Source organism: Balaenoptera musculus, chromosome 11, assembly GCF_009873245.2.
Source record: "Balaenoptera musculus isolate JJ_BM4_2016_0621 chromosome 11, mBalMus1.pri.v3, whole genome shotgun sequence".
In the NCBI taxonomy this organism is placed as follows: Eukaryota; Metazoa; Chordata; class Mammalia; order Artiodactyla; family Balaenopteridae; genus Balaenoptera; species Balaenoptera musculus.
In genome coordinates this window covers 87,481,273-87,507,766 of record NC_045795.1, presented here as the reverse complement: position 1 = coordinate 87,507,766, position 26,494 = coordinate 87,481,273, and the positions used below count along the sequence as shown (strand labels likewise).

General features: G+C 38.1%; 1 protein-coding gene across 1 annotated transcript in view; it reads left to right on the top strand.

The window, feature by feature from the left end:
- Nucleotides 1-26,494, top strand: part of CNTN3 (contactin 3) — a 331,266-nt gene that overhangs the window by 240,030 nt on the left and 64,742 nt on the right. Inside the window, 2 exon segments of the mRNA XM_036867699.1 lie at nucleotides 74-203; nucleotides 2,716-2,866. Of these exon segments, the coding sequence (XP_036723594.1) occupies nucleotides 74-203; nucleotides 2,716-2,866 (281 nt within the window).

The following is a 26,494-nucleotide window of genomic DNA, read 5'->3' as shown; positions in this document are numbered from 1 at the left end:
ATTGAAATAATATTCAGTAGTTATCTTTTTTCTTCTAAAATGGTATATACAAGACATTTTTATTATCATCTAGGAGAGAACACAGATAGAAAATGGTGCCCTTACAATATCCAACCTAAATGTGACCGATTCTGGCATGTTCCAGTGCATAGCAGAGAACAAACATGGTCTCGTCTATTCCAGTGCTGAGCTCAAGGTTGTGGGTAAGACTAATTTTCTTGTCTTATCATTTTTTTTCTTAAATCCTCCATATTTGCCAGAAGCAGAAATATTTGCTTTTCATATTAGATTCCTACATCTAATAACATTTTCAGTATCACAGCAGAATCATGCAGGGTTTCTAATCAAGGCACGCATTTTAATGATTTCTAAGGGAAAGCACCAGTTATGACCAGAATTAAGGCCCAAAGACTGAAGTAGAGAAGCAACAGGGAGAGAGTGTTGACCTAAGACATCCTTATTATCCAATTCCAGCAGTACCAACTAAGTAAGTAGTACCTTTTAAGAGAATAAGTGACTCTGGTGTTCTCTGTTGCTGGTCCATAAAAGTAAATATCAGAATTCAAATCAGTACTTTATTGATCCAAAAGGAGTTGTCTTTGTCTTTAATAACTCTGCTGAAAGCATCAAGCATTCGGCAGACCAAAGCTTTAATTGACCAAGGCTCAAGTACTTGAAATTAAGAATTATTATTTTTTTTGTACTTTAGGTATAGGAGAAGAAAGGAGATGTTATATCATGTTTAGGGCAGTTGTTCAGAAAAACAGTTTAAGATGCAAATGACTTAAAGTCCAACCAAAATTGTCAGAGCATAACATAGTATGTATAAATAAGAAAGAAAGAGGGAGTGGGGGGGGGAAGGGAAGGAGGGAGGGAGAGAAAGAGGAGGAGAGGGGAGGAAGTTTATTGCTCAGTGTTATTAAAATGGAGAATTTGGATTTCAGCTGGACTTGACCCAGGGCTCAAACATCATCACCACTATCTGGCCCCGTAGGATGTTACCCAGCATGTTGTTTTCATTACCACAGTCAATCTAGTGGCGGAAGGATGGCTTTCTTAATTGTTCAGATGGAAGTCACAGTGCTACATGTCATTGGCCCCGCGTACCTGATTTGAGTCACGTACCCATGGTTGGTCCAACCCAAATGGCCAGAAGGTTGAAAGGCCCTGATCTGACTCAGTATTTCCCAGCTGGGGACGATTTTGCCCCCAGGGGATAGTGGCAAATTCTGGAGACATTTTTGGCTGTCACGGTGTAAGGGGAAGGTGGGGAAGAAGGGAGCTAGCATGTGCTACTGGCATCTGGTGGGCAGCTGCCAGAGAAGCTGCTAAATGTCCTACAATGCCCAAGGTAGCCTCTCACAACAAAGTCCTGTCTAGCCCGAAATGTGAAGTGTCTCATTGAAAAACACTGGTTTGAGGAAAATAGGTCTTTCTTGGTGCCTGGAAGTTAAGAAACAAATCACACGCACCAGGAAGACTGAAGCTTGGGAGGGGCAGATCATCAGCTGAAAATCCGGCTAGTGTTACCCGTGACAGAGAAGTAGGGCGTCATGACAGAAAGAAAGTGGGATTTGCCCATATCTTAAGTCGAAGCATGGCTGTGCTCTTATGTTAAATTTACCTTATGAGCCATAGTTTATTCATGTTTCAAATGGATGGGTCCCTACCCAGTGTTGCATGGGGTTTTCATATGGGAACATACATGATCTATGCTTAAAAAAAAGATTTTATTGAAACATAAAAGTATTTTTCATTTGTGTTAGTAAAAATTACTCTCTCAGGATCCTAATTCTTAAGGCCAGCATCCTTTGGATAACGTCTTCTTTATCTGCAATTATGTATATATATATATATATATATATGTAGTATAATTCCTTCTATGATCTCCACTTATAAAAAATAAGTTATATTAACTGGGATATGCCATAAGACAGGGGATTAGATATTTGGGGAAATGCACTCGTTTCTTAACTTTTTTCCGCATTTGCAGTAAAAGGAAGGATGATTTTCTGAGTAACGTACTTAATTCAAATGATACATTTTTATGTCTCTTGAATGTTCAGGTATTGTTTCAGGATCAGCATTCCATCCATCATTAGCCAGCATAATGTTTTCTACATATTATAGTATTCAATGGAATATTGTAACTTAATATAATAATGTTAAGCTATAATATATTTCTCCAACTTGGAAGTTAAAGCTAACCACATGAAAATTTTGTAATAGATCTTGTTACTGTTCATACAAGAGAATAAGAATTCAGTACTCAGCCTTCATTCTAAAAACATTACTGAGCATCTAATGAGTGCCAGGCCCTGTGCCACATCTGTGTCCTTGAAGTCACAAGAGAGACCAACCCTACTGTAGTCCTCATGGAACTAACTTTCAAGAACATTCTATTAAATGCTTTTAGTTTTGATAAACTCATGACTGAGCTATTTTAAAACTTCAGAGTAAACTTTAAAAATTCTCATATAAAGTAATTGTCTCGGGAATTAGAACTTGCCAGAAAACACAATGGTAGGACTTACTTTTTAAGCATTGAAATCGTCCTGGAGGTGGTGCCCAGTCAATCAAATAAATCAAGTACCGATATCTTATGTGTCAGGAAACTTTAAAAAAATCATAAAGTCAACCTTTGAAATTGACGGGAATTTAAAGAAATGAAATCAGACATCGAATTGTCATTCTTTCTTCTTTCTTCCTTTTTAGCTTCTGCTCCAGATTTTTCAAAGACTCCGATGAAAAAGTTGATTCAGGTGCAGGTGGGCAGCGAGGTCAGCTTGGACTGTAAACCCAGAGCTTCCCCCAGGGCGCTCTCTTCCTGGAAGCAAGGAGATGTGCCCGTACAGGAGACTGAAAGGTATTCTGTTGTCCAGAAAGGTGGTGATTTATTTGCTTCTCTCTTTCCATCGTGATGCCAAAGCAGGTGTTCAGTATGAAGTGAAATGCAGTAGCATGTCGATAAAATGTGAGGTGTTCAAGAACCACAATAGCAGTATTTTTGTTTGTAATACTCTCAAGATGATACTCACCAGGTTTTGAAATCTAAAAACAGAGATTTATCTCACCTCTTGCAACATAGAATATTTTAGAAAGGAGTTTCCTCCCCATTTGCCTGGTAAGACTCAAACTGGGATGACAAAGGAATGCCAGCCCTGGACCCAGGCCCTCTCTCAGCTCCTGGTGGCCCAGCATCACAGGGCAAAGAGAACATATGACGGCAGCATATGCCAGATGAATACCACTCTTGCCGTTGCCCTATATTGAAATAATTTAGCTTCACAGGTATTAGTTTAAGCAGACGCTTTCTTGATTTCCTGTTTACTGTAATAATATTTAAAATGAAGAGGCAGAATGGGGCCTACTTAAAAGCACAGCTTCTGGACTCAGACTGCCGGGGTTCAAATCTGTATTCTTTTACCAGCTACATGAAGTGACTTACTCTTTGTGTGTTTCATGTCCCCATTTGTTAATGGTTATGATGATATTAGCGCATACTTCACATTATGAGGGTTGCTATGTGGATAAAAGACATAAATATCCATATAGCACTTAGGTCAGTACCTGGCATAGAGTAAACATAAGTATTGACTATCATTATTATTTATTGAGTACTTACTACCTGTTGGAGCATTATGCTGAAAGCTTCTGGTAAGCAGAATAATGGCCCCAAACATGTCCATGTCCTTATCCTGAAGACATATGATTTACATTATTACATTACATGGCAAAAGATAATGAAAGTTAAAGATGGAATTAAGGTTGCTAACCGTTTGCCCTTAAAATGGGGAGAGTATATTGGATTATCTGGGTTGCCTTAAGTATTCACCTGGGCGCTTGAAAGGGGAAGAAGACAGAGGCAGTGTTTGAAAGAAATGTATGGTAATGAGAGAAGAGCAGGAGAGATTTCCAGCATGAGGGGGACCCTGATTGGGATTGCTGGCTTTGAAGATGGTAGAAGGGGGCCAATGAACAGAGGAATTTCAGACTCCTCTATAAAATGGGAATATCCTCAGCTGACAGCAAGGAAATAGGGGGCTCAGTCCCATAACCTCAATGAACTGAATTCTTCCAACAACCTGAAGGAGCAGAAAATGATTCTAGGACCTTCCAAAGTAACACAACCGTGACAGCACCTTGATTTTAGCCCATTGAGACCCATACTGGACTTATGACCTCCAAAACTGTAAGGTAATACATTTGTGTTGTTTTAGGCCACTAAACAAGTTTATAGTAACTTGTAATTGGAGAAAAAGGAAACTAATACAGAACTCTACACGTATTATCTCCTTTCAATATCTCCGCAGCTCTGTGCTGTTAGATCTTATTATCATCTCCATTTTTACTAATGAGAAAACTAAAGCTTAGAGAAATTATGTAATTTGCCTAAAGTCACATAGCCAGGATGAGTCCCATAGCTAGGGCATAACCATCAAGCTTTTTCAATGCCACATTGTGTATAGGGAGCCCCGAATCTGAGAGGTGGTCTCAGCCTTTGAAGTCATGGGGTCCAAATTATTCTTTTTGGAGATGGGGGAAAACAAACAGTTTCTTAGACTAAGAAATGTAGATTTGCTTTTCCAAAATTGCCAAGTCTTATTGCAGACAGACAACCAGGTTGAACTGCTTTTAGATTACAGTCCCAGAGTTTTTTTGTGAGTTGGTTATGACAACACAATCTGCTCTCCCTCAGATATTTTATGGGAGACACCTCCGTTAAAAGGCAGCCACAGCAGGAGGACAAGGCCAAGTTGTCAGCTGAGTGGTTACGAAACACAATCCAACTAAGGGCTAGGCGGCACAGAATAGATTTCTGGGGCAGGAAATTAATTAGTGATTCGGAGTTTAATTGTTGAAGCTAGTTTAAACAATTATAGGCACAAACTAGTTAATTTTAGCTGTGATGGAAGTTAAGTGTTCGTGTATAACTGGTAACTTTTTTGTTGTCAAAAACATTTTAGAGCTTTAATTGTATGCATACATTAAATAATGGTTATGTTCCAAGGACTTAAATGCTTTGCAAAATAATAAACCCACTTGTCCTCACAGTAGTGCCTATAGTAGGCAGAGGTTTTTAATCTTAATTTTAAAAGGGGATAAAAGATTAAGAGATTTAGCTAAAGGCACACAGGAGAGATTTACTTCCACTTTAGAGAGTGATGGGATAAATGCAGGAAAAAAGTTTAAATTCTAGAATCTCACCTGGTATTTTGACTTGGCCACTTGCTACTTTGGTATCATTAGGTCAGTTATGTGACACCTCTGAACATTAATTTCCTCATCTATAAAATAGAAAGAATAATTCCCACCTTATACAGTTGCTATAAAGTAAGCGTTTACCATGATGTCTGATATTTGTAGATCCGCTGATCAGAAAAATGAGGTTATGTTACAGATAAAATGTTGGAAGTAACAGTGGCTGAAAGAGATAGAATTTGTTTTGTTTGTTGGTTGGTTGGGCAGTTCATTGGCTGGTTGGTCTCTGGGAAGATAGGCAGTTAAGACTCCCTGGAGACCACAGTCATCAGAGATGCACACCCCTTTTATCTTGCTGCTCTACCGTCCTCACATCAGGAACCAGGATGGCTGCTGGGGCTTCAGCCTCCCAAGACATCCTTCCCAATGTCATCCCCCAATGACAGGAAGGAGGAAGGTAGAAATCAAGATACATTTACTCTCTTTTAAGAAACTTCCCAGAAGCCCCATCCAATAATTTTCCTTATGCCTTACTGGTCAGAAATTAGTTCCCTGGCCAAACTTAGCTGCAGAAGAAGCTGGGAAATACAGATTTCTTTCCTGGGTGGGAGTGTGCCCAATGAGAAATTGGGATTATGTTTTAAGAAGAAAGGGGGGAAAGTGGTGGTTACTCCAACCATGTCTCATGTTCATAAAAGTTATTTCTCTGACCCTTTCAAGCCTACTTACCCTGTACTTTGTATTAAGTATTTCTAACATCTCCCCAGTGAATAAGGAAACTTTCAGGTATAAAAATAAGGTTAAAAAGAGGAAACATGTTTAAGAGAAGTGTCCATAGTGCTGCAGTCTTTCCCAGGTATCTTCGTTCGAGCTTTTATAACATAATACCATAAACTGGATGGCTTGAACAATGGAAATTTATTTCTCACAGTTCTGAAGGATGGAAGCCAGAATCAGGGTGCCAGCATGGTTGAATTCTGGTAAGGACAGCTGCCTTCGCCTTATATCCTCAGCAAAGCAGAAAACGAGCCAGAGAGCTCTCTGAGGTCTCGTCTATAAGGGCAGTAATCCCATTCATGAAGGTTCTACCCTCATGATCTAATCACCTCCTAAAGGCCCTGCCTTCTAATACCATCACATTGGAGATTAGGATTTAACATATAAATTTTGGGGAAACCCTAATATTCAGTACATGGCACCAGGTCTGGTGGCTTGGATTTTGCTTTTATCTCTTTGGACAGCAAAAGCACTGGACACTGGGCCAGGGCCTTGATGCTTAGGGGAAAAGCTGCTAGAAGCAATTATGGAACAAGTTGCAGAGCTGAATCTTCTCCAAGTTCATGTGAAATCAGAGTGGGTCTCAGCCATCACTTGGCAACAAAAGCGCCATGTCCATCCCTCTTGGTCTGCAGGCTTAAGCCAAATTGGGGAAACACTTTAAATGATAGATTTATTGAGGTTGTTCAGTCATGGGCTGTTCCGACATCAAACATGCAGACTCAAATCTCATCTTGGGGACAAATGAATTCATTGATGCATTTGAAAATATAAGAGAAGGCAACAATTTTTGATGGGATATTTATGGCAAGATTTTAAATCCATAAAATTTTTACTTAGTTTTTTTCTTGTGTTTCGGTTTTTGTTTTGTTTATTTGGGGTTTTTTTGGTGGATCAACATGGGTTTGTCAGTGAATAAGAAACTTATGATAAATAGGAAAGCTTTCTCTAGCCTAGCATATGGGCTGTTGACAAATGCACTTTTGATTAAGCCTATATATAATACATATATATATATATATATATAGTATGATATACACATAAACATAGATATCTATATATTTATATAGATATATAGTATCATTCAAAGCCTGAATCAGAAAAAAAAATTCAAGGATTAAATATGTCTTTTAAAAATTATATAAATTGATAAATATGTCTACTATGTAAACCACACAATATGTTTGAATAATTATAATCTATCTAGTTTGAAAGTTTTTATATCAGCACAGTTACAGTTTTGAATCTTGCATCAGCCATAGTAATGTAGATCTAAGTGAGTGAGACACCTGAATTACAGAAAGGTTTTGAAGAAATCTGTGTTAGTGCTTTCAAGTAGAGAGAGCATTTCAAGCTAAGGTAATAAAGGGATTACTTCCCAACAGAGGTCTTAGTAAAGCTTCTCTGAATAGATAACAAGGGCTTATAATGCACATAGTGATTCCTGAGCTCTTAAAATTAAGTGCTCATTCAATCATTTGAAAATATTTTGAATACCTACTATGTGCTAGGCACTAGGTATTTAATTTTCACCAGAGAAGTTAATCCCATTATTTGTAGATTTTCAGGGTATCAGGCAGGTAACACAGGGCCTTTATAATAAAACTCAACTGGCAAAGTACAGAATGTTCGGTGATTACTTGAGGAGGCCCCATCTCCAATTTAGGGTGCAGAGCAGGCTTTCTGGAGAATGTAGTATCTATACCAAGACTTGAACGATGACTAGGATTCACTGGAGAAGAGTGCTCAAGGCAGGAGGAACAGCCTGTGCAAAGGCACAGAGGCAAGGACAGAATAGGCATTTGATGTTCAGTGCAACTCGAGTGAAAAGTCACTTAGGAGGGAGGGCTACAGAGGGAGCGAGGCCATGGAGGTAAGCAAGGATCTTATTGTGAATGACGTGGGAAGCCAAATGAAATAGAGTTTGGGCTTTATTTCCTGTGAAAGCAACAAAATAAAGTAGCAGTTAAAATATCAAATTTAAAAAAAAAAAAAGATCAAATTTATTTATTTTTTAAAAATTTATTTTGTTGAAATATAGTTGATTTACAATGTTGTGTTAATTTCTGCTGTACAGCAAAGTGATTCAGTTATACCTATGTATACCTTCTTTTTCATATTCTTTTCCATTATGATTTATCACAGGACACTGAATATAGTTCCCTGTGCTATACAGTAGGACCTTGTTGTTTATCCATTCTATATATAGTAGTTTGCATTTGCTAATCCCAAACTCCCAATCCTTCCCTACCCTACCCACTCTTCCCCTTGGCAACCACAAGTCTGTTCTCTATGTCTGCGAGTCAGTTTCTGTTTCGTAGATAAGTTCATTTGTGTCATATTTTAGATTCCACATATAAGTGATATCATATGTATTTGTCTTTTTCTTTCGACTTACCTTGCTTAGTATGATAATCTCTAGGTCCATCCATGTTGCTGCAAATGGCATTATTTCACTCTTTTTTATGGCCGAGTAGTATTCCATTGTATGTATGTATGTATGTATGTGTGTGTGTGTGTGTGTGTGTGTGTATAATATGTATCACATCTTCTTTATGAATTCATCTGTCGATGGGCATTTAGGTTGCTTCCATGTCTTGCCTATTGTGAATAGTGCTGCATTGAACATTGGGGTGCATGTATCTTTTTGAATTATAGTTTTCTCCAGATATGTGTCCTGGAGAAAGATCAAATTTATGTTTAAAAAAAAATCACAATGGTGGCAGTAGAGAGCATGAATTGGAGCAGTTGGAACTTGAGGCAAGATTCCCAATTAGCAGCAATTGAGCAGTGTGAGCAGGAGAGGATTAGAGCCTGAAATAAAGAAATGGCAATGAGAATGGAGAGAAGTATTGAGGGGTTGTGAAAAAGTTAAATCAGCAGGACAGAGGACTCGAATAAAGATTTGGAGAGAAGATGCTAGTCAAGACTGAATCCTAAATTTCCAGTTCAGGCATCAGGGTGGTGGTAGACCTATTTAGTGAGACAGGGAACAATACAGAAGGAGCAGAGGTGGGGGCAAATATGATAAATTCAATTTGAAATAGTTTCAGTTTGAAATGCTTATTGACAAACCAACTGGATATATCTGTGTGCTTTTAGAGGTTGACTGTCTAAATCTGGAACTCAGGAGAGCGGCCTGAGCTACAGATAGAAATTTAGGTGTTACGTGTATACAGATGGTAGCTGAAATCATGACAGTGGATAAAAGTTTCTAGGAAGTTACATATCATTAGACAGTAAATCATTAAATTAAAGGAGGGTCTGTATCTTAATTCTGAAGCTTATGGAAATTTAAATGTAAGTAGAGGATGCCTGTTTTTACAATATCATTTAAATGACTAACAGTCACAATGTATAAAACAATTGATATATTAAGTCAAGGTCCAGTTAAGTCACCTGGAATGCAGATATTCTAAACTTTTAAATTACTAGTATTAATTCTGAGTAGAGTTTTTTTTTCCTTCTTTTGGTTTGATATTTGTATCATCCAGTACTGAGAAAAACTATTCTGCTTTTCACCCTTCAGAAAGGAGGTTTTCTTTTATAAACAGAAATGCTCTACCCTTTGAGCATCCAATGGTTTTTCACTAAATTTCAACATTTTAGTGCTGTTGCATTCATTCACTTAAATCCACATGTTTTCAAAAGACTTGAAATAAAACAGGAAGTTTTGTCTCCTTTAAGCCAAGGAAAATTCTAAAAGAACCTGGAGAATGTGAATAGGCTTGGTATGCAAGAAGAAATAGCCAGCTGGCATATTTTAAAGAATGTTTAGCTTTTCTGTTTCACTTAGTGGTACTTAAAACACATTAGCCAATTATCTTTAAAAATGGGGCTTTCACTTGAATGCTATTGCTTATAATAGTAAATATTTTATTACAATGGCCTCAATTCAGAAGAGAGTAAAAAAATGGCCTATTATTTCTAATTAAACACATTAAAATTGTTTCAAAGGTTCTAGGCAGCATTTAATACTATAGAAATTTAAATGCTTTTTAAAGAAAGAAATAAAGATTTTCCCCAAATATTAATAGCCATAATCCAGACAATGTTTTTAAAATGTATTAACCAATTTTAATGTATTTTTTGCATATAGTTAGAAGCTGGCTTTAAAAGACAGTGAGCTTTGTATGCTGTATGATTCCGTTTATATGACAGACCGGAAAAAGGCATGCTTTACAGACAAAAAACAGTGATCACTGCTTGTCAGGGGCAGGGAGTGGGTGGAGAGATTGACTATTTTGGGGCATGGGAGAATTTTGGGGGGTGAGGGAATTGTTTTAGATCTTGATTATGACAGTGGTTACATGTCTACATTCATTTGTTAAAACTCGCAGAACTGTACAGCAAAAAAGGTGGATTATTTTGTCTATAAATTATACCTTAATTTTTTAAACAAAATTTTGCATGCGATTTTATAGTCATCTCATCCTAATTTCATGAGTGGCTTTGGATAGGAGTTTCAAAGCTCAAGAAATGCCCCCAACTGGTCATTTTGGCCCTTTTGTGAAACACTGAGTAGTTCGATGACGTTACTTAGAAGTAGAATCTAAACTTTTGCCGGTAAACAGGATAATTCCATCAGAGCGAGAACCACTTGGCATTTCTGCCATTGCTACTGCTAGTCGCCACAGCCTTGCTTTGTAAAGATGTGTCTGGGGACTCTGTTACTATCCAGCAAATCTGTTAGATGGTATTTCCCTTGGCTTGAGCTCTTAGATGAAGAAAAAGAATTTGTTTGCCAGATCGTTTCTATCTCCATTCCCTCCCCATTTCCTCACATTTCTTGGCTCCTCTGTCTCTTATCACAGTGGAGTTGATTTTTCTTCATACTGTTCAAAATGCTGCTCTCTCTCTGCCTGCCATTGCTCCTTTCACCAAAAAGCCATCTGGATTATCTTCCCCATCACGCCTTTGTCTCCCTATCTCAACAGCTGTCCCCTCACAACCATCAGATAGGTAACGAAGCTCAGAGAGTATCAGTTCATCTCCCCTTGGGTACACAGCCAAGATCTCAGCCAATCCTTTACTTCTGTACCCTTAACTCTAGATTAATCTCTCACTGGTAAACTTACAAGAAGAAAGGAGAATTTTATTTAACACATGTGATGTTGCCAACTGTCAGAACCTGGATGTTAGTTGTATCGAGATTGATGTCCTTGCTTCCTGTCTGCAGGGAAGGTACTCAGGCTGTCCACTAGTTTGTCTTATCTTTATTCAGCACTGGGGACAGTGCCCAGCCCTGGGAATACATAAATGAATAAGAAACATCAAGAGCCCTCCAGGAGCCCACACATTCTTTTAGGATGTGGAAAATTTACCCATCAGTTATTCTGGGAGAGACTGTATAATTAAAGTGACCATATATAATTTATTCTACAATCTGGGACATTTTGAAAGAGAAAGGGGACCCTGTTAGTAATTCCCGCCAAGACAACACATAGAAGCCAAGGCTGGCCCGAGGAAACAGGACATTGCCACCCTGTCTATCACGGGGTGTTTATAAGCCAGTAAGAAGCACAGAGAAGGGATGCTGTCTCAGCCAGCATCTTGGGGCAGTGGGCAGGCATCTCCATACAGAGAGGTATCTCGAAGGAAGTGATGTTGTAGCTCCATTTTGAAGGATCTGTGAAACCAAGGAAAGCAAAAAAGTAGGGAAAACACCATCTGAACAAAATGATTGCATAGACAGGAGGTGAAACTGGTTATGTATTCCGATTGTGTCCAAGGTAAAGTTCACATATGATCAGGTAAATAAGAAAGGCTAAGCTGAGTTCTTTCCCAGGTAGAGAACCATCTCTCTCCTTCAGGGGAGGTGAACATCGAAGGAAGATAATTTTTTTTGAAGGCGAGATTGAGATGCCTGGGTAAATATGCAAGAGTCTCAGAGAACAGAGAACAGTCTCCTTCTGTCTCTGTGTTTCCCAACCCATATTTCCATTTCTTTCATGCTTCCAGCTGGAAAGAGAAGAGGAAACGGTACATTTGCCCCATAAGTCCCACACCCTATGAGAAGATTAAGCTAGTATTTAAGAGTGAAGATAATCAAGAGAGGAGTTAATGCAACCCAAGACTTTGGGTTTGGAATGCAACTCATGGGAAGGGTTTGAAATGGGACTCATGGGAAGGGATCATAATCACTTTCTCTCTTCCATTCCCCATTCTCCAGCCACCAACAGAGACCTACAGATCTTCTCCTCTTAACTGCAGGCAGCTTAATTTTCTGCATATTTGTATCATTACTTACGTGCATTATTTATGCATGATTGACATGCAGTATACTAATCACTATGCACATTATTCACCATGTCAGATGAAGTTAAATGTAAGTTTTATTTGCTTCTTGATTTAATTTTAGTACTTGGTAAGAGCAGAGCATCGAAGTCGAAAAGACGTGGGTCCAATCATACCACCTGTGTGATACTAGGCAGGTTACTTAACCCCCGAGCCTTGGTTTCCTTACTTTGTGCAACAGGGCCAGAAATTCTTACTTTGCAGGGTTAGTTGGTCTGATAGGTGGCATTTGCTTGGTGGCATAGCCAACTCTGAGCAAGAGGTTGGCTAAAAAAACTGATCTCCCCTGACAGGCAGAGAAAGGACAAATTACTTCCAGCTCTGCCCTGCCCCATTTCTCTCACGTTCATTCCTTCTTTATCTCAGTAGACTCTAGTTGCAACGATAAAAGTAATAAAGTATGTGAAGCATCTACTCTGGTGGCTTCTACATAGGCTCTCAAAAAAAGGGACCTGCTACTGTTGATACAGGTTTTTAAAATTTATTTTATTGAAGTATAGTTGATTTACGATGTATTAATTTCTATGGTACAGCAAAGTGATTCAGTTATAGAAAAAATATACAATCTTTTTCATATTCTTTTCCAGTATGATTTATCCCAGGATATTGAATATAGTTCCCTGTGCTATACAGTAGCACCTTGTTCTTTATCCATTCTATATATAATAGTTTGCAGCTACTAATCCCCAAATCTACAGTTTTTAATATTATTTATTTTCATCGTGTTTCTCATACGGTAAGAGTAACAAGACTGGGTTAAAAGAAAGGTGAGTAAAGACCTTTCTCTTTTACAACAACCAGATTAGTTTTACATTATTTAACCATGAATAAATTCTACCCAGATGTTATTAAAGAATTTGTAGCTGTCAAATGGGTTCTAAAATTATATCAACTAAATTTTGCAGGTGACCATGTGGTTCTTAAATCCATATTTTAAATTTGATTTTTATGGATTGTAAAAGTTAGGGCCCCTTTAAAAATATTTTGTCAGTTTTATGATTTTGGTAGGGGAAAGCAGGTTAGTGAATCCCAATGCTAGGCATTGGAATCTACTTCCAGCCAGTTCTGTGTTAGAACTGGGTACATTAATTCATAACCATGCTCAGCATAGATGTTTTATTTACTGGGTATGTCCCTCCGTACCACATCCGTTTGGTCATATAGAATTTCTCACTCAAGCCCCAAAATCCCACATGCATTTTCCTACGGCCCAGTCAATGTTCTGTATCTCTGCTTTCACTGAAAATTCAAAGAAAAAATATTTTATTGAGGACCCCTGTCATATCATAACATACTACCATTGCACTTTTTCTCGTAATAATGTTTAAGACAGGAAAAAACGGGAGACTTCTCTCAAAATAAGAGTATTGACTCCTTTAACATTATCAAGAGTGCCTACCATTGCCCTCTGAGTAATTCTTAAAAAGAAAGGAGGACAAAACAGAATTCTCATTGCACTCTGCATTTATTCTCCTGTGATTTACTCTGGCTGGAATGTCTCTTCTTCTCTATCTTGCAAACCCCTGCTTATCACTCAAGGCCCAGCTTAATGTTACTCACCATGGGAAGCCTTTCCCAAGCCCAGTAGGCGAGATTAATTGCTCTTTCTTCTGCTTTACCCTTGTGGTTTCTTTAGGCCCAACTGTATCATTTAACACAGTGTGTTGTGGCTGTTTGTGCAGAAGGCCATCTCACCTGGATTCTCACCTTCTCTGTCTTTGTAGACGTGGTCACTGTTCCATACATGTTTATTCATTTCAACATTCATTTACTCATCAAATATTTATTCAGCACCTACTGTTCCCACTAACTATTGCTGCATAACAAATCACCCTAAAATTTAATGGTGTAAAACAGCAATCGCTTTATTATTGCTCACGGTTTCCATGGGTCAGGAATTGGGGAAAGGCTTGGCTCAGCACTGTTTGTTCGGAGCGTCTCACGTGGTTGCAGTCAGGCTTGTGCTGGAGCTGGAGCAGCTGGGGGCTGGCCATGTACTGCTTTCTCTCTGGCAGGCCCATAGCCTCTCCATGTGGTCTCTCCACGTGGGCTAGTTTGGGTTCCCTCAAAACATGGTGGCCTCACGGGGAGTTGAAATGCTTATATGGCAGCTAAAGTCTTCAAGAGCGAATATTCAAGTAAGCAAGGTGGAAGTTGAATAGGCTAGGCTCAGAAGACACAAAACCTTACTTTCCTGGCATTCCACTGGTTACCAGTGAATCACCGAGCTGAGCAGATTCAGGAGGAGGGGGATTTGACTGCACCTCTTAATGGGAGAGTACTATAGCAAGATTCTAGGAGAGCATTTGGGATGGGAAATCTTACTGTGGCCACCTTTGGGAAATACAATCTGGCACACCCACCCGGCATGCCTTGTTCCAGGCTCAGAGAAAACCACAGTGAACAGGACAGATATGGTCCCTTCCTTGTGTAACTTGCAGAAGGGAGAGACGGCATACGAATAAGTTAAGAAGATAATTTCTTTAGCCATTAAGGGAAAAAAGTGTATAATCATATAGGGTATTTCAAGAAAGCCCTCCTTAAGGAAGTAACTTCTGGACAGAGAACTAAATAGTAAGAAGCAATGGGTCATGCCAAGAATTGGAAGATGTGCCTCGCAGGAAGAGGTCCCAACAGAACAAAGGCCTGGAGGTGGGAATGAAATTGACTCATTTGAGAATCTGGAGCAAAGCCAGTGTGACTGAAGAATCATGCATAGAAAGGGAGAATAATGAAATATGAGGTCCCAGAGATGGGCAGAATCCAGAAATGGGGTCTTTGAAGACAGTTATAAAACTGCTGGATTTTATTTTAAATGGAATAAGAAGTCATTGGTGATTTTAACACAGGGTGTGACATACTCTGTTTAAAAGGTAACTCTGGCTGTAGTGTGGAGAGTGGGTTGAGGAGAGAAAGGGGGGAAAGCAATGAATCTAGTTAGGAGGCAACTTGGAGTTGTCAGGGTAAGATGTACTGGAGGCTTGATTTATGGTAACAGTGGAGGAAATGGAGAAAAGGATATTGTGTGTTTTGAGGTAGAGCTGGATGAATTTGTACCTCAGATACAAAATTTCATACCAAAGCATCAAATTTTATTGATAGTTGTGGTGAACTCTATGCACCCCCCACGCCATTAGATTGAAAGTCTCTAAAGGATAGGGGCTAGTTCTTACTCATACATGTGTTTTTCAAAACACTTAGAGTGTCGTAAGTACTCAACAAATATTTGTTGAAGTGAATTTTATTCTTTTTTTGGATCGCTTCCCATGTCTTAAAAGTACCTATAATTTTCTTATCTAATTTATTGCAGCAATTTCTTAGAAATGTATAAAATTGATTTTTTAAATAGATTTCTACTTGAGGCTTCCTATTAAAATATGAAAAGTGCTATATTTTAGTTTATTCTTCCCCCTCCCTGAAGCCCTTAATAGAAATAGGGGGGGAATGGAAGGAAAAATGGTTGAATGAATGATTAGGTGAGGTGCCATTGCACTTCTGTGAAAAAGGAATAAACATGCGGATTGTTGGTGTTGGTTGATGCCTCCCACATAGTTATGCTGGAAAGGAGTTATTCATAATTTATGATCTGTTCTGTAAGTTCTAATGAATTGGTACACTGAGTTACATTTCTTACTGCCTAACAAATTTAAAAAAAAACCATTTTGTACTTTCATGTGTTTTCCACTTTCTGGTAATATTTGTGGTATTTTATAATCCTGTCTTAATGTAGATGTCATTGCTAGAGCAGTTTTTGTTGGCGCACGAGAGCATTGACCCTTTGAGAGTCTTGCAATTCTGAAAAAACATCTGTAATTGGGACTGAATATATAAAATCTGTCTTGTTTTGGGAAAAAATTATTTTCTAACCTTTTACATTCAAATGCTAAAGAAGGAAGCACCTTTAACTTAAAGATTGTATTAGGCACTTAATTTTCTGCAGTATTTATTGATTTACATAAATGGGAAAATCATAGTTTTTATAGCTTGATATAAATTATATGTTTTTCTAGTTTAGGTTCTTGAAACACCTTATACCTTACTAAATTTATTATATATTATTTTCTTATGACTACTCATTTTAATACCTTTATGTCTTCTAGTTTATTTCATTTACTAACATCATGCCTCATTCCAAAAAGAACTTGAGGACAGTTTATTAGAATACACACAAAATGAACATTGAAGACAAAAAATATGCCAGAGTTCAAATTTCCTAGAATGTAAGTTTCATTAGGACAGAATAAATTCTTACCAGTAAATCCTTTTTGCTTATTACAGAGCATGGTCCATAGTACATGTTCAGTAAATACTTGTAGAGTGAATATCCGCGGTTAGTGTACCAAACCTATGCCAACAGATCCATTCGCTTAGTTGAGATCCACAATTTTGGCTCAACACTTTTAACAAATGAGCAGAGAAAAATACTGCTAATAACACAATCCACACTGTTTGCAAGATTGAATGAAGCCATTTGATAAGGAGATATGCAACTCTTCCTAGGCAAAAGTATGCAAATGGATATGTCCAAATTCAGTGGATTGTGATGGAGAGAACATTGAGTAATATATGTTAATGTCCTTAAAATGAAATATGAATTTTAATTTTTTTTTCTTTCTCATAATCCAAGGGTAACTTTGAGTTTTAAGACTTAAGACTCTTGAGGAATAGATAGACATTGTTTTTCAGCTAATCTTTCTATGAATGTTATTTCTCACATGTATGGTTTAATAAGCATGTAAATAGAAGTTATTTCGAGGTTATTTTCAGTGTCAAGAATCTGAGGTAAAGAGAAGGTGCTGCTGTGAAAATACAGAGTCAAATGCTTAAAGAGTCAACTGAACTAGTGTTAAAGCTTATATCATCTTATTAGAGGTGTGATGGATCACCAGACCCTGTGTCTGAATAGATGATGGTGATTAACCTCTGCATGGAGGAGGGACAAGAAAGTTCAGGTTATTGGGGCTGAGATTTTTCTCAGAAAACCTTGGGACCCACTCCAGTGTGTGGATGCATGCCTGAGCTAAGACTCTACCTTCTTGAGCTATGCAATATTACCTCTCTCCTTTTGTGCAAGTTAATTTTTAAGGAGCCAGTCATCAAATGTACACAGTCATATAAATAGAAAATCTCAATGAAGCACATCTTAAAAGATTCACACTAAAGCATCCAAGACAAAGAGATTCCAAATGCACTCCTGTGTCATTGGATGAGTTGAATTGCTAGCAGGAGTTGCTAACCTGATGTCCACAGAAGCTTAGACAATTCATCCTGAATCGTATCAGATCTTTTGTTATTGTTATGGTTGTATATGTGTTTATTTGTTCTGCAGAGAGAGTCCTCAGATTTTTCAAATATTCAAAGAACTTTGTGTCCCAGAAAGGTTAGAAACACTGCATAAGGTTGTAAATGAGTCACTTAAACATTGATGGACATCTATAAAAGAGGATGACCTTGGAATTGAAATAGTGGGGCTAAAACCATTTCATCTTGCAAGAGCTCAACATCAGGGCATGTGTTTGGGGGGCCATTCTTGATTTGTGATAGAACCTTGTAGAAAATTAGAAAATTGTATAGAAAATCGTCTCAGAACCCTTCATATTCATTAAGACAACAAATATTTATTGAACAAATACTATGTGTGTGTCTCCAACTATTAGTAACTTGTATTTTTTAGGGATTTGGGCCCTCTAGCTAAGAATTAATACAAGAATATTGAACAAAGTTGTTAGATTAGCTGTAGAAACTGACTTGGGAATGGACAGGAGCTAGTTGGCTCCAGGAATCCTGGATTGCCCCATCCTGTCAGGGCAAGTGCTGGAATGAATGAGCTAATCATTATTTTCATCCTTGTGTCTCAAATCAAAGTCTGCAGAGGGAGAGCCCAAAGGACGTAGCCTAGATGACTGTTTTTCAAAGTGTGGTCCGCATATCAGCAGCACCAGAATCACCTGGGAACTTATTAGAAATGTAAGTTCCGGGGCCCTGTCCCACACCTTATCTGGTGGTGGGCCCAGCAGTGGGTATTTGAAGGACTGAGTCCTCCAGGTGAATGGTGCATAGTAAAGTTTGAGAAATGCTGCCCTGTGTCTGGTATTTCCCCCTTGGCTAGGATAAGATGGGGACCATCACTGGTTCCTACTAAGACTGTATACAATAGTGGAAGAGAATTCTCCAAAGGAAGATCTGTGTTGGTTCCCAAAGAAAGGGGAATCGATTCTGGGCAGCCAAAAAGTATCCAGCACCTTCTACATCCCTTGAGTCAATGAAATTTCCCTTTTGCGTACAAGGTATCTTGCTTCTAGCATTATTGTTGGAGGTGAGCTCCATTCCAGGACTGCTAGTCTCTAGGGGGAAGGACACCCATTTGGGTAACACGTGTGTCTCTCTTCAACCCTTCCCCAGAGAAAGCGTCTGACTCCTGAAATTGGGTGGAAGACCTTGACATTGTAGCTCAGACGTCTTCCTTCTTTCTCTTTGGTGTCTGCCTGCCTGTAGAGAATGAATGTATTCTGCTGTTCTGTTTACCACACAGGAAGGGAGCTTGCCCTTACAGGGAAGGCCTGTGCTCATCTGCATGTGCCAGGAAGCTTAGGCCTGCCTAATTCTGGAATGAAGTGTCCGGAAACCATAGCTTCTCACTTAAGCAGTTTTGCATCAGCTTTCTCTGTATTACAGCTGACATCTTGATTTGCATTGATTTGACTCATGAATCTCTCAGGCAAAGAAGAATAGTGTCAAGTATGAGGCCCCTTTGAATCTTATTAAGTATTCTTTACGAGGTTATCTTTGAATACATGAGCCATCAGAGAATTGTTGATTTGTCGTGTTTGTTTGTTTTACTAACTCATCTGAGCATTTATAATTTTTGCAGATCCTCTGTTGTATGAGGATTTAAATGTTTCAAATGGACTGTTGCCTGGACCTCATGAATTACTTAGATAAATAGTTTTATATAATCATTCAAACTGGAAATCTTTTTTTAGAGGCATTTTGTTCTATAGTTGTGAGTCCATTTTAAGAGGAAAAAAACTGTTGAGTCTCTGTCATAATAAATTTAGCTCCAAATATATTTGTTACGATAGATGTACATTTGGAAAGGTTTTATACATGTAATGAAAATGTTCCTTTATTGTTGGTTCTCTTCTTATAAATATGAGGAAGTATTAATTAATGTGAAAAATGTATATTTATCTTGGCTACAGAGTGGAGCCACACCCTGTTTCTCTAGGACTTCAGGTGCCTGTTCTGTGTAACATGTGTATCCTACAAAGTAACACAGCCGCATATTATTAGCCTGGTGCTTACTCAAAGAAAGGATGATTAACTGCTGAATCTTCTCTACTCAGCCTGTCTTTTCCTTGGAGACTTTCTAAGCAATAAATCACTAAACTAACACTGTTTAGTTCATAAGATGAAAGCTCAAAATGGTATAACTAAAAGAATGAAAATGCTAATATTATTTTCCTAAATACTATTTGTAGGTTATCTTTGAACTCAAGGGGGAGACGTTATTTACCAAGCATATGGAAGTGAGATTGGTTGTAAATGAAAATATACACTATATGCTCTTTGTCTCTGGCATTTATTTTCTCATGCGTTTTCGTCAATTTATATTTCATTTTCTTAACTGTCATTATTTATCCTGTAATATATGCATTGGGAGTACTTTTCTCTTGTAGCTAATTTTAAACATCCGTCTCTTACAATATGTACTAACAAAGTGAAGTCCAAAATAGCCTTGTTATTTTCTATAGAACAGTTTAATCATTACAATCTCATGTGATCTCATCTCCACTGAGATGAGCTTCCTGAGAAAATGTAGAGTTGCAGTGTGTTTGTTAAAATTCAAGTTGAATAAACTACTGTAATATTCAGAAAATAGGCAGGGGGAAAAGAATGTTTTCAGAAATCCTGCCTCGCATGCATAATACTCCATACCTTTCTCATTCTAAAACATAGTGTCTTATTATGGATGTTTAAATGTCATCATACAGTATAGGTCAACATTGCCTAGACAACAGTCTACTTTCAGAGCAAACAGGGTTTCTTAACAGTCATAAATTCAATTCCATCGCTGAACTACAGCATGGACCATTAGACCAGCTTAGAGCAATTAAGTTTACTTATCCCAAACTAACCACAGACTGCGTGAAGTTAAGTGAAATAATTAACCTCTTTTCCTACAAAAGGAAAAAACCAATAAAAGGGTACGTATAAAGGTATATTATAAAACTGATCAAGGAGTTAAAATGCCACAGTGATTAAAATTGCACATTTCTCAAAGCAACCTGGAGTACCACATTTCTGAATATTAATCTCATAAATCTTCATTTAACTTTTTGTGCCAAGACTAGAGTTACTCATGGTTATCTACATTTTCAGCTCTACCCATTTGCAGAAAAACGTGTTCCCAGAAAGCTCAGAAAGCAATTTCATTTATAGTGAAGTGGTATAAAATTTTCACTTTGGATCTCTGTAGGGAAGCATGGGTTATTGAAGGTTTTCTGTTGAGAAGCAATTACTCCATCCATTTACTCAATATTGTTTATTTTTATGTTGTGTGAAATGCCCTGTGGGCCTCTTAGAACTTACTGGAAGAACCAATTGAGGAAGAAGATATCCAATTAGCTCAAAATTTTACAATGTACAGAGTTTGCGTTCTTTGAGAGTCAGTATGTTTGTTTTGGACTCTGTGTGTGACTCCCGAGGTGTTAGCCTTGCCTTTGAAACTGTTTCTTATCTCATTGTAGTCATGAGGCTAGGCCTGCTCATTTAGAGTTATTAAACCTCCTGCACTAAAGGATTTCTAGTTCTTCCATCATTGCTAATAGTTCTATATTTGTAGTGAAAGGTTTACTGTTAACACTAGTTCATAGCTTGGGAAGATACCTGAAATTGCCCATCTCTGCTCTGTGGTACCCAAATCAGAAGCTCTAAGCTTAAGCTGAATATTTGTTCAGTCAACAAGAGACATCATTACTTTGTTTTATTGCTTACTAATCTCAGAAGTGGTTGATTGCCTAGCCTCCTGGAGCTTTCAATTCTATTTCCACCCTCTATCTCAGAACAGGTAAGGTTGCCTCACCGTTTGAATGTCTTCAAGACCTTCTGATAACCATCTTTCTGATATCGGCTTGCTTTCTTTACATAGGAAAATCTCTAGCAAATCTGCACTTTCTTTTTAAAGCAATGGTAGGTAAAATTTACTGAGCAGTGCTGTGGATCAAGGACTATGTTCTTTGGGGATCTTGGCCAAAAATTTGACAAGTAGGATTAGCAGTCAGAGTGGGTCAGGAACATTGCCTTTGTTGATACTCATTCCTTCCACCTCTGAGACTTTTCTCAACCAGTTTTCTCTCTCATTCTCTTTCCTCCCTCCCTCGTTTCCCCTGTGCTTCCCTTATTTTCAGTCCCTTGCCCTTTATTGATATCTTCCTTAAAAGTACAAGTGTATTTTCAGTCCTCTTATCTTAGGAGTTGTTCAGTTCTCTTCATCCAGCCCTCTACTGCTTCATCTTTCTTTGTTCCACATATATATTTATGCACATATGTATAGTTGTGTGTGTATATATATACACACACACATTTATATAGAGAACATATATACGTATGTGCATATGTATGTAAATATACGTGTGAGTAAAAGTCTGCACGCTTTCTGAATTTACCTCCTTGTAATTTGTAAAGTTCTCAGTGCCTTGCAACCTGCCATCTCTAATCCCATCTCTTCTGCAGTGACTCTTTAAAGGCATACAGTCACTTATTCATTCAACAGGCATTATTTTTGAGCATCTCCTCTGTGCCAGGAATAGTTCAAGGCTCTAGGAATGCAGTGGTGAGTAATCCAGACACTATTCACTCTCCCTGCTTCAAGAGACCTTACTGTCTCTGAGCTTCCAAGAGGAGAAAAATATTAGTCAAATAAGCACACAGGTATATAATTGGCCAGTTGCCAAATGCTATCACAAAAGCACAGATGATTTATAATCAGTACAGGAAGACGTAATCCACCCCATGGGTTCAGGGAAGTGACCAAAATCTGAAGGTTGAGTACACATTTATCAGACATAAGGAACAGGTTTTATAAAGGCCCCAAGACAAGAAGAGCATAAAAGCAATTAAAAGAAGGCTTGTGTGACTGAAGAAGAGCAAACAAAGGGTAGAATTCATGAGGCCTTATGTAGTTAGAGGGGCGGGGTCCTGATGGGAGGATTTGGCTAAGGCTTAGGATGCGGTCTTTGTCCTTCAGGCAGTGGGATGCTAGGGAAAGGGGTCTAAGGCTGGGCTGAGCAGGAGGGAGGAAGGCAGGGTTACTGATCAGATTTCTCTTTCCTTAGCTTACTCCCCATGTTTCTCAAAAGAGTCTTCATTTCCAAAGCTTTCATTCATGTGTACCTCCCTGCAGGCTTTCCTCTTTCAGTTATTATTGCACACTGTTTAAGAAAAATCTCTGCTCTATGACAAGATATAAAGAAATTTTTTTTTGATAGTCTCTTTGCAAAAAGTGATCAGATTACATTTCATACCCAACAAAGTGGCCAGGACTTCACGAAGGAAATCAGACATAGCACCTTTTTTACAGCTTCTTAGGAAAGTTCTTGGAATTTTTAACCCTTCAGTGTAGTTCCTCAAATTGAAATATAGTGCTCTGTGTTCCCTAATTAGCGGTCCAGGCCATTGCTCTCAAACCCTTGTATTTGAAATGTATCTTGACATGTTAAAAAAATCACATGAGCAACTAACATACATGGAAAGCTCTACCCAGGATCATAAACAGGCCCCTGTGCACCAGCTCCAATTCCCCTACAACTTTCTCACCCAAGAAAATATAACCAGGATGCAAGCGAAAGTGAATCACAAGCTATGAAAAATACACACACACATAATACATACAACATAAAATCCGTATCTTGTGTATGTTTGATACATAAACTTGTCCTAATAATCACATTTTTGGCACACACCTAAAAATCTTGCAACAAATGGGGTAATATTTAGAGATTGAGTTGAGATCCTCCAACTCTAGTCTAATGTCCTCAGCATCTTTCCTGTCTGCTCTACTGTATCACCCAGAATTGGGAGGCATTTATTGACGGTTTACACATACCATGCCATGCTGACGCTGGAGTTGCAAACCTTTTAAGAAGTTTACCATCCGTTTGGATAGATACTAAACTCATGTATCAAAGATGTGAACCATAAAAGATAAAAGGCATTCTAAGCATTAAATGCATGGGATGGATAGTAAAGATTTTAGGGATTCAGAGAAAAGAAAAATAATTCTGGGTAGACAAGATGGGCAGTAAAGATTCATGAATCAGACTAATGACAGGTCAACTCTTTCTCATTCTTCTTTCTCAGTTCAAATGACACCTTTTCTAAGAGGCTTTTCTGAAGCACTCTCTCATGGGAACACTCCCTAGAGCCATTGCTTTTATGGTATCACCCCTTCTGAATACGTCTCAAAAATCTGAACTTATCACATTTACCTATTTCATCATCTGCTGTCTGTGCCACTCACTAGACTGTTGTTTCCATGAAGGTGGGGACTTTTTTTTTTGAATTTTTGTATTTTATTTAATTTATTTTTTTATACAGCAGCTTCCTATTAGTTATCTATTTTATACATATTAGTGTATACATGTCAATCCCAATCTCCCAATTCATCCCACCACCACCCTGCCCCCCCACTTACCCCCCTTGGTGTCCATACGTTTGTTCTCTACATCTGTGTCTCAATTTCTGCCCTGCAAACTGGTTCATCTGTGCCATTTTTCTAGGTTCCACATATATGCGTTAATATACGATATTTGTTTTTCTCTTTCTGACTTACTTCACTCTGTATGACACTCTCTAGATCCATCCATCCATCACAAATGACCCAATTTCATTCCTTTTTATGGCTGAGTAATATTCCATTGTATATATGAACCACATCTCCTTTATCCATTCGTCTGTCGATGGGCATGTAGGTTGCTTCCATGTCCTGGCTATTGTAAATAGTGCTGCAATGAACATTGGGATGCATGTGTCTTTTTGAATTATGGTTTTCTCAGGGTATATGCCCAGTAGTGGGGTTGCTGGGTCATATGGTAATTCTATTTTTCGTTTTTTAAGAAACCTCCGTACTGTTCTCCATAGTGACTGTATCAATTGACATTCCCACCAGCAGTGCAAGAGGGTTCCCTTTCCTCCACACCCTCTCCAGCATTTGTTGTTTGTAGATGTTCTGGTGATGCCCATTCTAACTGGTGTGAGGTGATACCTCACTGTAGTTTTGATTTGCATTTCTCTAATAATTAGTGATGTTGAGCAGCTTTTCATGTGCTTCTTGGCCATCTGTATGTCTTCTTTGGAGAAATGTCTATTTAGGTCTTCTGCCCATTTTTGGATTGGGTTGTTTGTTTTTTTAATATTGAGCTGCATGAGCTGTTTATATATTTTGGAGATTAATCCTTTGTCCGTTGATTCGTTTGCAAATATTTTCTCCCATTCTGAGGGTTGTCTTGTTTATGGTTTCCTTTGCTGTGCAAAAACTTTCAAGTTTCATTAGGTCCCATTTGTTTATTTTTGTTTTTATTTCCATTACTCTAGGAGGTGGATCAAAAAAGATCTTGCTGTGATTTATGTCAAAGAGTGTTCTTCCTATGTTTTCCTCTAAGAGTTTTATAGTGTCCGGTCTTACATTTAGGTCTCGAATCCATTTTGAGTTTATTTTTGTGTATGGTGTTAGGGAGTGTTCTAATTTCATTCTTTTATATGTAGCTGTCCAGTTTTCCCAGCACCACTTATTGAAGAGACTGTCTTTTCTCCATTGTATATCTTTGCCTCCTTTGTCATAGATTAGTTGACCATAGGTGCGTGGGTTTCTCTCTGGACTCTCTATCTTTTTCCATTGATCTATATTTCTTTTTTTGTGCCCGTACCACATTGTCTTGATTACTGTAGCTTTGTAGTATACTCTGAAGTCAGGGAGCCTGATTCCTCCAGCTCTGTTTTTTTCCCTCAAGACTGCTTTGGCTATTTGGAGTCTTTTGTGTCTCCATACAAATTTTAAGATTTTTTGTTCTAGTTCTGTAAAAAATGCCATTGGTAATTTGATAGGGATTGCATTGAATCTGTAGATTGCTTTGGGTAGTATAGTCATTTTCACAATGTTGATTTTTCCAATCCAAGAACATGGTATATCTCTCCATCTGTTGGTATCATCTTTAATTTCTTTCATCAGTGTCTTACAGTTTTCTGCATACAGGTCTTTTGTCTCCTTAGGTAGGTTTATTCCTAGGTATTTTATTCTTTTTGTTGCAGTGGTAAATGGGAGTGTTTCCTTAATTTCTCTTTTAGATTTTTCATCATTAGTGTACAGGAATGCAAGAGATTTCTGTGCATTAATTTTGTATCCTGCAACTTTACCAAATTCATTGATTAGCTCTAGTAGTTTTCGTGGCATCTTTAGGATTCTCTATACATAGCATCATGTCATCTGCAAACAGTGACAGCTTTACTTCTTCTTTTCCGATTTGGATTCCTTTTATTTCTTTTTCTTCTCTGATTGCTGTGGCTAGGACTTCCAAAACTATGTTGAATAATAGTGGTGAGGGTGGACATCCTTGTCTTGTTCCTGATCTTAGAGGAGATGCTTTCAGTTTTTCACCATTGAGAATGATGTTTGCTGTGGGTTTGTCATATATGGCCTTTATTATATTGAGGTAGTTTCCCTCTATGCCCACTTTCTGGAGAGTTTTTATCATAAATGGGTGTTGAATTTTCTCAAAAGCTTTTTCTGCATCTATTGAGATGATCATATGGTTTTTATTCTTCAGTTTGTTAATATGGTGTATCACATTGATTGATTTGCATGTATTGAAGAATCCTTGCATCCCTGGGATAAATCCCACTTGATCATGGTGTATGATCCTTTTAATGTGCTGTTGGATTCTGTTTGCTAGTATTTGGTGAGGATTTTTGCATCTATATTCATCAGTGATGTTGGTCTGTAATTTTCTTTTTTTTGTAGTATCTTTGTCTGGTTTTGGTATCAGGGTGATGGTGGACTCATAGAATGAGTTTGGGAGTGTTCCTTCCTCTGCAGGTTTTGGAAGAGTTTGAGGAGGATGGGTGTTAGTTCTTCTCTAAATGTTGATAGAATTCACCTGTGCCATCTGGTCCTGGACTTTTGTTTGTTGGAAGACCTTTAATCACAGTTTCAATTTCATTA